General features: G+C 43.8%; 1 protein-coding gene and 1 long non-coding RNA gene across 5 annotated transcripts in view; one reads left to right on the top strand and one right to left on the bottom strand.

The window, feature by feature from the left end:
• LOC147112227 (uncharacterized) overlaps positions 1-13859 on the top strand; it is an 89072-nt gene that overhangs the window by 29836 nt on the left and 45377 nt on the right. The gene's annotated exons all lie outside the window — the stretch shown is intronic.
• lpin1a (lipin 1a) overlaps positions 1-13859 on the bottom strand; it is a 212518-nt gene that overhangs the window by 25541 nt on the left and 173118 nt on the right. For all 4 annotated transcript variants that reach the window (XM_085996297.1, XM_085996294.1, XM_085996296.1 and 1 more), the window contains 4 exons: positions 10727-10794; positions 7480-7621; positions 2624-2772; positions 2389-2475 (listed from right to left, as the gene is read on the bottom strand). In XM_085996297.1, coding sequence (XP_085852423.1) covers positions 2389-2475; positions 2624-2772; positions 7480-7621; positions 10727-10794 — 446 coding nt within the window. The remainder of the gene's footprint in view (positions 1-2388; positions 2476-2623; positions 2773-7479; positions 7622-10726; positions 10795-13859) is intronic.

Genomic DNA, 13859 nt, shown 5'->3' on the forward strand with positions numbered 1-13859 from the left:
TTTTCCAGTTCTGACGAAAGGTCATCGACCTGAAACGTTAACTCTGTTTCTCTCTCCACGGATGCTGCCTGACCTGCTGAGCATTTCCAGCACTTACTGTTTTTATTTCAGATTTCCAGCATCCGCAGTATTTTGCTATTGAAGATCTAAAGTGTTGGTCTCATACAGTGGTAGAATGCTTGCCTAAGTCAGAAGGTCATGGGTACAAGCCCCACTCCAGGAACTTGGGCACAAAATCTTCAGTGAGTACCGAGGAAGTGCTGCATTGTCAGAGACGCGGTCTTCAGATACGTTACGTTAAAATGAGGCCCAATCTGCCTGTTCAGGTGGAGGTAAAATATCCTATGTTCCTAGTCAAAGTAGGGGAGTTCTGCGAGTGTCGTGGCATTGTCAATTATCCCTCAACCAACACGACTAAAACAGACTATCTGATGATTTATGTCATTTGCCATTTGTGGGACCTTGCTGAGTGCAAATTGGCTGCTGCACCTGCCTAGAGAACCGTGACCACACTGACATTCTGAAAACGTGGAAGCAACTATATATATCCAAGTTTGTTCTTTCTTCAAAACTGTAGGTGTTGCTACGAAGATGGAACTGGCCTATTCATTTCAGAGTTATTTGTGGCGTAGCATCCAGCTGGTTTCAAGGATCAGAACTGGTAGGTGTTGCTGCACCCTGTGCGACCTTGCAACATAGAAACATAGAAGATAGGAGCAGGAGTAGGCCATTCGGCCCTTCGAGCCTGCTCCGCCATTCAATGTGATCATGGCTGATCATCCAAATTCAGTACCCTGTCCCTGCCTTTTCCCCATATCCCTTGATCCCTTTAGCCTCAAGAAATATATCCAACTCTTTCTTGAATATATTTAATGAACTGGCCTCCACCGCCCTCTGTGGCAGAGAGTTCCACAGGTTCACCACTCTCTGGGTGAAGAAATTCCTCCTCATTTCAGTCCTAAATGGCTTACCCCTTATCCTTAGACTATGACCCCTGGTTCTGGACTCCCCGGCCATCAGAAACATCCTTCCTGCATCTAGTCTGTCCAGACCTGACAGAATTTTATAGGTTTCGATGAGATCCCCTCTCAATCTTCTGAACTCCAGTGAGTATAAGCCCAATCGACACAATCTCTCCTCATACGTCATTCCTGCCATCCCAGGTATCAGCCTGGTGAATCTTCGCTACACTCCTTCCATGGCAAGAACGTCCTTCCTCAGGTAAGGTGACCAAAACTGCACACAATACTCAAGGTGCGGTCTCACCAAGGCCCTGTACAACTGTAGCAAGACATCCTTGTTCCTGTACTCGAACCCTCTTGCTACGAAGGCCAACATACCATTTGCCTTCTTAACCGCCTGCTGCACCTGCATGCTTACCTTCAGCGACTGGTGCACAAGGACACCCAGGTCTCTTTGCACTTCCCCTTCTCCCAATCTATTGCCATTCAAATAATAATCTGCCTTCCTGTTTTTGCCACCAAAGTGGATAACCTCACATTTATCCACATTATAGTGCATTTGCCATGTTTCTGCCCAATCACCCAACCTGTCCAAGTCGTACTGGAGTTTCCCGACATCCTCCTCGCAGCTTACCCTCCCGCCCAGCTTTGTGTCGTCTGCAAATTTGGAGATATTACATCCAATTCCCTCGTCCAGATCATTAATATATATTGTGAACAGCTGGGGTCCTAGGACCGATCCTTGCGGTACCCCACTAGTCACTGCCTGCCACTTGGAAAACGACCCATTTATTCCAACTCTTTGCTTTCAGTCCGCCAACCAGTTCTCTATCCAAGTCAATACCTTGCCCCCAATCCCATGTGCCTTAATTTTGCACGCTAATCTCTTGTGTGGGACCTTATCGAAAGCCTTCTGAAAGTCCAAATACACCACATCCACTGGTTCTCCCTTATCTATTTTACCAGTTACATCCTCAAAAAATTCCAGTAGATTAGTCAAGCATGATTTACCTTTTGTAAATCCGTGTTGACTTTGTCCGATCCTGTCACTGCTTTCCAAGTGCTCTGCTATTACATCTTTTATAATAGACTCTAGCATTTTCCCCACTACCGATGTCAGGCTTACCGGTCTATAATTCCCCGCTTTTTCTCTACCACCTTTTTTGAATAGTGGGGTAACATTAGCTACCCTCCAATCCATGGGTACTGTTCCAGAGTTTATCGAGTTCTGGAAGATGACCAGTAATGCATCTACTATCTCTAGGGCCACTTCCCTAAGTACCCTGGGATGTAGACCATCAGGCCCTGGGGATTTATCGGCCTTCAGTCCCATCAATTTTCCTAACACCAAACAGATTAAAAACCACACTGGAACGTCCAAGGCACAATTTAACAAAATGATTGTAAAAGTAACTACAAAACTTACTGGCTAACTTTGTGATACAGTTTTGCTATGCCTTGATGTGTCCAGTCCTTACCAAGCGTAGGTAAAATGTGACCCAAGGCATCAGATCTGTGCAAATATAAAAATATATAATTTGTTTTCCGCCTTCCATAGAAAGAAAATAGTCTGTATTTGGAAAACAAATTGACTCTACTCCAAACTTGTATGTTCAAACATGACTAACGACTACATGAGAGCACCTCAGAGCGACACGTACCTTGTAATTGTTCCATCAATATCAGAAATAACAATTCTGTCATTCCAGTTCCAGAGGTAGATAGTACCTTCACAGCGACACGTGCCCTGGTATTGTGTTGTGACACTAAACATGACATCATTTGGACCATCCTTTAGTTGTAGACTTTTCTGCAAATCACAAAATACAGGTGTATGAACCAACTGACACAGTCTGTGTCAAACAGCTATGAGTTGGTGTCGAACAGCTTTTTAAAAATTCGTTTTTTGGGATGTGGGCGTCGCTGGCAAGGCCAGCATTTATTGCCCATCCCTAGTTGCCCTTGAGAAGGTGGTGGTGAGCCGCCTTCTTGAACCGCTGCAGTCCGTGTGGTGAAGGTGCTCCCACAGTGCTGTTAGGGAGGGAGTTCCAGGATTTTGACCCAGCGACGATGAAGGATCGGCGATATATTTCCAAGTCAGGATGGTGTGTGACTTGGAGGGGAACTTGGAGGTGGTGGTGTTCCCATGCGCCTGCTGCCCTTGTCCTTCTAGGCGGAAGAGGTCGCGGGTTTGGGAGGTGCTGCCGAAGAAGCCTTGGCGAGTTGCTGCAGTGCATCTTGTAGATGTTACACACTGCAGCCACGGTATGCTTTGGTTCATGTGATCTCTTAAAATGACCAGGTTTGTGCACTGTGGATTGATCATTTCATATTATATACACAATAAAAAAAATTGAGTGCAGTTACTTATAACTACAAAGAACAACTGGCTCAGTTTAAATCCATTGGAGCATGGGCCCACAGTACAAGAGGATTTGCGTATAAGAGTAAAGATGTCTTACTGCAATTATATAGGGCCCTGGTGAGACCACACCTGGAGTATTGTGTACAGTTTTGGTCTCCTTACCTAAGGAAGGATATACCTACCACAGAGGGAGTGCAACGAAGGTTCACCAGACTGGTTCCTGGGATGGGGGGATTGTCCTATGAGGAGAGATTGAGTAGACTAGGCCTATATTCTCTAGAGTTTAGAAGAATGAGAGGTGATCTCATTGAAACATACAAAATTCTTACAGGGCTTGACAGGGTAGATGCGGGGAGGATGTTTCCCCCTGGCTGGGGAGTCTAGAACCAGGGGTCACAGTCTCAGAATAAGGGGTTGGCCATTTAGGACTGAGATAAAGAGAAATTTCTTCACTCGGAGGGTGGTGAATCTTTGGAATTCTCTACCCCAGAGGGCTGTGGAGGCTCAGTCGTGGAGTATGTTCAAGACAGAGATCGATAGATTTTTGGATATCAAGGGGATATGGGGATAGTTCAGGAAAGTGGAGATGAGGTAGAAGATCAGCCATGATCTTATTGAATGGCGGAGCAGGCTCGAAGGGCCGAATGGCCAACTCCTGCTCCTATTTCTTATGTTCTTAGTAAAAAGCTGGCCCATCGAAATGATCAATCACATTCTTGTGGATGGAGAGAGTGAGAAGAACAAGAATTCACCAGGCATGTTGGTGTCACGGAATAGAGGGACCCCAAACATCGTGCTTATTGCACACCTGACCCGAGAGTGTTCAATACTAAGACAGAGTGAGAAAATGGAACAGATTTAGGACAGAGAGCAGGAGAATTTGTTTTTTTTTTTTTTTACACAAAGTGTTATGAGGCAGCAGTGGCATGCCTCACTTGATGAGCGTAAAAGTTCACCAAAAATAAAGCTGGACTTCACATGGAGTGGTGTACCAGAGTTTCCTGGAATGGCTCGGGCATGTCACAACCTTAGTACGCTTGATAATCTCGCGAGTTATACCAAACTTTTACACTGACATGCACACAAAACTGCTCTGCGTGGCAAAAGAATTTCAACCCAGAAAGAAAGAAAAGGAATATTTAAAGTAAGCCAATAACAAAGCCTTATACTACAGCATTCCCTCAACAGACAAGTTATCCTACATATTTTGCAATGATGTAAAGTATTACATAGAAATTACAACACAGAAACTAGCTGTTCAGGTCAACCAGCCCGTATTGGCGTTTACCCTCTACGTGAGCTTTAGTCCTAACCCCATATGCCTATCCTGTCCCATATCCCTTTATTCCCCTTTCCTTGAGCCACCCAGCTAGCCTATTCTTAATAGTTGGCATGATCTCTGCTTCAATCACTCGCTCCCGCAGTGCATTCCACAGCTTATAAACCCTCCGTACAAAATCGTCCCTCCTGCTCTCAGTCCTAAATCTCTCACATTTAATCTTATATCTTTCTGGAAACAATCTGTCTCATCCCCTCATCATTTTAAGCAACACTATCAAATCACCCTTTAGTGTCCTCTGCTGATCAAGCGGAAGTCAAATGAAAAGAGCCCCAGTTTTTCCAAGTCTTTCCTCATCCCAGGCAGAATCCGCGTGAATCTGCACTGTACCCTCGCTCTTCACTCAATGTCCTTCCTATAATGTGGAGCCCAGAACGTTCAGTTTTCCAACTGTGGTCTTACTAAGGTTTGATACAGATCTTCCATTACATCTCTACTTCTTTGTTCTATACCTCTTGCCATAAAGCCCAGCATTCCATTAGCTTTTTATTTTATGGCCTTAATTACTGGAGGTGCTGAATGCTCAAATCTCTCTGCTCTTCCACATCACCCAGCTCTCCGCCATTCAAAGTATAATTATTACTTTTATTTTTTTTTTAATGAAAATGTACATTGAATTCCATCTATCACCTTTTCGTCCATTCTACCATCTTAATAATATCCCCTTGGTCCTTAGGATTATTTATCATGTCTCCTATTTTAGTCTCAACTGAAAATTTGGACGCCACTCCGTGGGACATCACCCACTTCCAACCACTCGGACACCCGTCTTTAATTCCTGCTCAGTTTCTTCTATTCTCATCGGTTTTTAAATACTAGTTGCTACCCTTCCTCTAATTCGATGCCCCTCAATCTTCCCCAGTACTCTCTCTCGTGTGTGGTCACACACAGACTTTCTGAAAATCCATTTACACCACGTACACGCCAGTTTCCCCATCCACCATTTCCGTCACCTCCTCAGGTTTGTCGAGCGCAATCTTCTTGCAGAAACCCGCGTTGGCTGCTTCTGACTATTTTTTTCCTATTTAAATATTTTAGTAATTTAAACTTTTACAAACTGTGCAGAATGCAAGAAAGCTGGATGCCACGAAACTGGAAAAGTTTCTGTATCTTTCAAAATAGCCACAACTCAGATTTTCCTGCAGTTATGGAGGTCTATTTTGGTCCTCATTTCCATGTTCTAGTCACCATATACAACACCTTTAACTGTCGTATAATAAGAGAATGAGTAAACTAGGCCTGTATTCTCTTGAATTCAGAAGAATGAGAGGGGATCTCATTGAAGCATACAAAATTATTACAGGGCTTGATAGGGTGGATGCTGAGAGGATGTTTCCCTTGGCTGGGGAGTCTAGAACCAGGGGCCACAGCCTCAGGATAAAGGGTCGGCCATTCAGGACTGAGATGAGAAGAAATTTCTTCACTCAGAGGGTGGTGAATCTTTGGAATTCTCTACCCCAGGGGGCTGTGGAGGCTCAGTCATTGGGTATATTCAAAACAGAAGTCGATAGATTTCTGACTAGTAAGAGCATCAAGGGATATGGCGATAGGGCCGGTGAATGGAGTTGAGGCAGAAGATCAGCCATGATCTCATTGAATGGCGGAGCAGGCTCGAGGGGCCGAATGGCCTACTCCTGCTCCTATTCCTTATGTTCTTATGTAAAACGTCCCAAGGTGCTTCACAGCTACCAACATAAAATTTTAACTGTAGTCCAGATCAACAGAATGATTGAAACTCTCTTGTATTGGATGCATTAATGTATTTCTAATACCCTGTATAATGTCTGTTTCACTTCCTGCTTTTTTCTCAGTCCTGACGAAGGGTTTCGACCTGAAACGTTGACTCTATTTCTCTCTCCACGGATGTTGCCTGGCCTGCTGAGTTTTTCCAGCGTTTTCTGTTGTTATTTCGGATTTCCAGCATCCGCAGTATTTTGCTATCGTACCCTGTATAATGTAATGACCTACAAGTTATTTTGTACCCAGTGGCCCATTGTTTACAAGGTGGTGTTGCAGCAGTACAGCAGCCTAGCAAAGGTGCAACAGGACCCATGGACCAGGGCAGACCTTTCAATTAGACAATAGCAAAATACTGCAGATGTTGGAAATCCGAAATAACAACAGAAAATGCTGGAAAAACTCAGCAGGTCAGGCAGCATCCGTGGAGAGAAATTTGAGTTGACGTTTCGGGTCTAACCCTTTTTCAAAACTGGAAAGAGAAGAAAATAGATCGAAAGCAGGGCTGCGATCGGACAAAAGAAGTGGAAGAAACAAAAGAGCTAGACGAGATGGTAATAGGCTGAGATTAGGTGTAAAGTGTACTGGCAGGGCAAGAAATAGCTGCCAGGTGTGAGAGAGAAACAAAAGGAAAGGCGGGGGGAAAAGGAGTGGAAAAATTACAAGTAAAAATGTGTAACAGGGGCCGAGGTTATGATCTGAAATTGTTGAACTCGATATTGAGTCCGGAAGGCTGCAGAGTGCCTAATCGGAAGATGAGGTGCTGTTCCTCGAGTTTACGTTGAGCTTCCGTGGAACAATGCAAGAGGCCAAGGACGGTGAGGTTGTTTGAATTTAATAGTGCAAACCAAGTAGCACTTTAAAATGCAAATTAAAAAATGTAACCACAAAACCTCGGTTTAACACACAGTATTTGATTGACACTGATCCTTTGACAAGGTATTGCTGGAAAAGTAAAAGCCACCTGATGGTAGACCTCTGGGACCACAGTTAGCAGGTAGCAACCTCCATCTCTAACCATATGATTTTCATACAGATCACGTCAAACTAGAGCCAATAAAGTATTTTGTACTTACGAGCTGGTCAGAGGTGAGTCGAAGGGATTTCACATATGAAATGTAGGATAAAGCTGGCAGGTTGAGATCTGGCTGACCTGCGCTACAATTTTGGTTGATCATTCTAACATCTTCATCGCTTGATGATGATTCGTCTTTTAACCTAACAGGAGTTCAAGCACAGCACAGTACTGACGAGCCGCAACGGTTCCTTCCAATTCTTTAAGGATAACAGGTTGAAATATACACATCATATTAAGGAAACATAGACGATAGGAGCAGGAGTAGGCCATTCGGCCCCTCAAGCCTGCTCCGCCATTCAATGAGATCATGGCTGATCATCCAAATTCAGTACCCTGTCCCTGCTTTCTCCTCATACCCCTTGATCCCTTTAGCCTTAAGAAATATATCCAACTCCTTCTTGAATATATTTAATGAATTGGCCTCTACTGCCTTCTGTGGTAGAGAATTCCACAGGTTCACCACTCTCTGGGTGAAGAAATTCCTTCTCATCTCTGTCCTAAATGGCTTACCCCTTATCCTTAGACTGTGACCCCTGGTTCTGGACTCCCCCGCCATCGGGAACATCCTTCCTGCATCTAGTCTGTCTAGTCCTGTCAGAATTTTATAAGTTTCAATGAGATCCCCTCTCATTCTTCTAAACTCCAGCGAGTATAAGCTCAATCGACCCAATCTCTCCTCATACGTCATTCCTGCCATCCCAGGTATCAGCCTGGTGAATCTTCGCTGCACTCCCTCCATGGCAAGAACATCCTTCCTCAGATAAGGCGACCAAAACTGCACACAATACTCAAGATGTGGTCTCACCAAGGCCCTGTACAACTGCAGCAAGACATCCTTGTTCCTGTACTCAAACCCTCTCGCTACGAAGGCCAACATACCATTTGCCTTCTTAACCGCCTGCTGCACCTGCATGCTTACCTTCAGCGACTGGTGCACAAGGACACCCAGGACTCGTTGCACTTCCCCCTTCTCCCAATCTATTGCCAGTCAGATAATAATCTGCCTTCCTGTTTTTGACACCAAAGTGGATAACCTCGCATTTATCCACATTATACTGCATCTGCCATGCTTCTGCCCAATCACCCAACCTGTCCAAATCATCCTGGAGTTTCTCAGCATCCTCCTCACAGCACACACGCCCACCCAGCTTTGTGTTGTCTGCAAACTTGGAGATATTACATCTAGTTCCCTCGTCTAGATCATTTATATATATTGTGAATAGCTGGGGTCCAAGGACCGATCCCTGCGGCACCCCACTATAGTCACTGCCTGCCACTCGGAAAAAGACCCATTTATTCCAACTCCAGGAAACAAAGGTGCTGTAGCCCCTCCCCCCCCCGCCATCATCAAACTCAGATATCGACATCCACCGCTGAGTGAATTGCTTTTAACTTGTTGGTGACGATCAGCCACCGTAACTCCACATTTTAAGTCTGCTTCTTTTGAATTAAATTGACAAGAGTTTCAAACATCACACTATTTCCATTAGCAAGTAGAATTTCCCTGCTTTAAGAATGAATCCATTAGACCAATACAGAGACTATGGTGCAATTCCGCTCCAGAATGTAATGGCAATGAAGCGTGCAGACCCCGACATTTGTATAAATGGCCTTGGTTTCATGTTAACTGTGTAACATCGTTAAATGGTCATTTTGAATGCGAGAAGTTCTGGATGCAGCTCAGTGGAGCAATGTACACACTGGTGTTTTGGATGGCAGGACAGAAATTTAAGCTTGCTGTTTCCCACGCGGAATCTTCCAATCTCAGTCATGACATTGGGGTGATGCACAACGCAGAGGCCAGGGGCAGGATTTTCATTGGGCCGTGGAGGCGGGATTGGAGGCGTGCGGGGGGTTAAAATCTCGAAATCGGGGGGGCACGAACCCATCCCGCCCCCAACCCGCCTACATGCCAGTTTCAAAGGAGGCGGGTACCCGCCCCGCACTGGGACCCGCCTCCCCGAGGCGGGAAGGGGATTAGTGCCAATTAACTGCCTGTTAACAGGTAGTTAACAGGCAGTTTTTAGCCTAATCCCTATTTTTATTGTTGAAGTGTGGGATTCCCGACGGCTCCAAACCACGCCAAGTTAGCGAGGCGGACCGTCGGGCTGAAGGGCTTGGAGGGGTCGAGATGTCCGGTGTTCAGGTGAGTGATGGGTGCATGAGTGCAAAGGTAAGTGTGTTTGGTGTGTGTAAAGTGTTTAAAGAAGTTTTACTTACCTTTACAGCCTTCCTTCCTTCAGGTCTCGGGAGTCCCTCATCTCACCGGCACAGAAAGCAGAATGGCTGCGAACTGTCAAAAATTGCAGCATTCAGCTTTCTGTTCCGGAGAGATCTCTAAATCATCCTGAGAGGAAGGAATTAACCTGGAGTACAGATTGTCCGTGTTTGACAGCTTCAAACAGCTGTGAAACGCTGACATTTCATCTGTCAAAAGGTCTTGACAGATGAAATTTCAGTCTGTGACGTCACCTGTTGCTGGGTGGCCCTTAATTGGCCTGCTGAGCCCGCTGGGTGAGCTCAACAAGGTCAATCAAGTCAAGATCGCGTGGGTTGGCTAGAACTCGATGGAGGCGGGACTACAACCCCGAAAGTTGTAGTCCCGCCTCCTCAATGGAAATCCAGCCCCAGATGTTTCCTCAGAGAGAGAGAGAGAGAGAGAGAGAATGAAAGGGGGTGGTGGAGGAGGACGGAGAAGCCAGCGAATCCAGACTCTTCCCTCCCAGCTCCTGGTGGTGATCACCGAGACAGGCAGTGGCCTATGTGTTATTTTCCCCTCATCCAATGTTAGTAAACGGCACAGGACATCCAAGATTGGGAGAGCATGGTAATAATAATTATTGATAGCAATATTAAAATACGGAGTTGGACAGAACTGTTAGCCGAGAGCTGCAGATTTCCTACTCCAAACAAATATAACAATTTAATCTTGTATGCAATTTGGAGGGTATTATGAATTAACGTGTTTGAAGGTTTAATAGATTTCCTTCATTGCATTTTAAAATATTCACAGCAGAAATTTACATTAAAACAATTCCTCCAGGTATTACATTATTAGTAGTATTTGGGTCATTTGTAAGCTGGAAAGAACATTCTGTCCCAGAGGCTTCAATGAGCCATTGAAATGCCCGTTCACGTCCCCTTAAAAGAAACACGGTTGACAGTTCTTCGGCAATGGCAGAAGGACACAAATGAAGGAATGCAGTGGAGAGCGAGAATCAATCAGAATTTCAACAGCTGAATACCTGCTTCCAGGGTGTGCAGACTGCTCCCGTGAATCCTGCCCACTTCGAATCTGCTCGATTTCTGGTTCCTGTAACATAGCAATGCAGATAGTTTAGACTTGTGTTTCATCTTTCAAAAAATCACAGGGGTGGCAAAGTCACATTTCCTGCTTTACATCTACTAAAGTGGTAATAATATACACGACGATCCACATCCGTTACAGAGTTCAGTGAAAGTACTGGATCACTATTGTACCATTACCACATTCTTCCGAGAAGCTTATTAAAAAAAATAGACCCACAAAAGGTATCCAATTGAAATAAAGAAGCTTAAAATTAATCCACTATTTTGACAATTATGGCGGTAGGTCAGAATTGTCAAAATAGTGGATTAATTTTTAGCTTATTTTTTTCCAATAGGATACCTTTGTTGACTTTTTTTTTGATAAGCTTCTTGGCATTGACTAGGATGAACTGTCCATTATTAGTTACGGATTAGGCAAAAGAGATTTTCCCGATCAATAACTAATAATGGACAGTTCATCCTAGTCAATGCCAACTGCAGTATTTTGTGTCAAACAATACAACACCCACACAGATCACCAGACTGCGCAAAGATTCCCAACTAGCTCTGCATTCAAATGGTTAATGATCGTGGCTGGCACAAGTATAGTTAAATGCAACTGAAAATAACAACAACTTGTATTTATATAGCGCCTTTAACATAGTAAAACATCCCAAGGCGCTACACAGGAGTATTAAAAGACAAAAAATTGGACACTGATCCACATAAGGAGAAATTAGGGCAGGTGACCAAAAGCTTGGTCAAAGAGGTGGGTTTTAAGGAGCGTCTTAAAGAAGGAGAGGTAGCGAGGCGGAGAGGTTTAGGCAGGGAATTCCAGAGCTTAGGGCCCAGGCGACAGAAGGCACGGCCACCAAAGGTTGAGTGATTATAATCAGGGATCCTCAAGAGGGCCGAATTAGAGGAGCGCAGATATCTCGGGGGAGTTGTGGGGCTGGAGGAGATTACAGAGATAGGGAGGGACGAGGCCACGGAGGGATTTGAAAACAAGGATGTGAATTTTGAAATCGATGCGTTGCTTAACCAGGAGCCAATGTAGGTCAGCGAGCACAGGGGTGATGGGTGAATGGGACTTGGTACGAGTTAGGACACGGGCAGCCGATTATAAAACAGGGATTATTTCTGAGATCTGTGAATATCTGTAAGATTTAATGGGTTTGTGGTAAATAAAAGGAATTTCAAACTATTAAGTATTTGAAGGGACATTTACTATAGAGATTCGGAACATTTATTAAAACGTTCCCTTCACCATTACACGCTAATATTCCCCATTTTTGCACATGTGAGTAGGGAGATAAAGAAAATGTTTTAACCGATAGTTGTAATACAGATCAAGATGGCTCCTGCCGTTTTGGGGACAATGCTTAATTGCATCGGAGCTCGCAACAGATGTTAACACAAGACTTTGCAGCTGTGTGCTTAATACCGCAAAGGCTGGAAACTAATGCAGATTCTAATCCTAACATCGAATGCTTCTGTTTGTGCACACTCTGCACTAATCATTTTGCTAGCAAATAGTCAGCTGCAGTATTACCCCATACACTGACCATCAATTGCTCGGGAGCCGCAAGCCTACATTTCATTCTACTGCACTTGTGCACTAACAATGACAATAAAAGTTGATTTGATTTGATTGATTTTGATTTGTACCATTTTACAATCCAATTCAATATGATTTGGGAGATCATTCCAAGAAAGAAAGTTTTGACGTAGAAAAATGCAGTTGCGTTCCCCCTCATTCCAAAACAACTCAACACGTCAAAGAAGCTTCTTTTTAAATAGTAAATAACAATATGAAGTAATATTTAATTCTCACCGCAGTGTGTGGAAAATAAACCCGCAAGTGAAATTAGTCTCAGTTAAGAGCTCCTAATTTATAAGTTTAATATCTATCATGGTGCATTTCCCATTGCCATCTTGTTGGGTTTATCAATATCAAAAAAAAATCAAATTTAGATCCAGAATATTCCCCTCGTGACCGTCAAACGAGAGAAAACTTTTTAAACAGTTGCTCAAAAAAGTAGCTCGCTTGCCCCATCTGGTGCTCATTGCCTGCGACGCAGTTCAAATTTATTTTGTCGTCTCAGGTTTTAAATTCAGTTCATTTTCATTTTAAAGTGATGTGCAATACATATGGCCAATGTCAACCCAGTCCTCAGTTCTCAAACTGCAGTGTTTTTTTCTATACATAGCGAATTATTGTATGAATTACGCTTCTCTAAACGACTCTGTAAGGAGTCGGTTGATGGTTGCTGGTGTTATTTATAGGTTAGCAATCCAAAAGATGTTGTGCAGGGGAATCCAACAGAGTGTGCAGGGAACTGGGCAAAGGTAAATGGAGCATTCTGCATGAAATCATTAGAACTACGTATATCTGTTTTAATTAAGTGTTTGTTTTGTTAAAATCCTACGGAAACTTTGTTGAATACCTTCCTTTAATAAAAACGGGTTTTGTTTTCTCAATTAATAAAAAACCTTTTCCAGTCCTGTGCTCTTCCGTGTGTTTATTACAAATGATTGCTAAACCAAGCTGAAGATTCTAGGCTGAGAGGGAGCTCTCCTCCCTCTTGGAGCCGATGAGGTTTTTCGCTTTGATATTTCCAGGAAAAACAACCTGTGCAAATAAATTTCATGAAGATCTTACTGTATCTGGAGCCACTCCAGCATCATTAATTAACCGGGGTTAAGAAGTGCCCAATCACAAGATAAAAATAAAAGTACGAAATCAGAACAAAACCCGTCAGGCCCAGACATTTAAACCGAAACTCAATAGAGTGAAAGTCGAGATTTTGGTTTCCACGGAAATGAAAACTGGTTGGTTTCTAGAAAGGGCGGCTAATCCGCAACGCTGGTCTTTGCCCTGAGCCACAAGTTGAATAAAATATGCCAAAGATTTAATCCCAATCAAGTGCCAGTCGTTTCATATAGAAATTACGTTAGTCTCATTCACAAGACTGAAGAACTAATTGGCAAAACACATCAACAGAAGGGGTAAAAAAAATCAACTTCAGCAAAAACGGGCAAATGGGAGTGAAAATCGGGCGGGGTATATAACGGGCGGCTGACCCGGTA

The sequence above is a fragment of the Somniosus microcephalus genome, chromosome 9, assembly GCF_052327205.1.
Source record: "Somniosus microcephalus isolate GS21.2 chromosome 9, FLI_Smic_1.0, whole genome shotgun sequence".
In the NCBI taxonomy this organism is placed as follows: domain Eukaryota; kingdom Metazoa; phylum Chordata; class Chondrichthyes; order Squaliformes; family Somniosidae; genus Somniosus; species Somniosus microcephalus.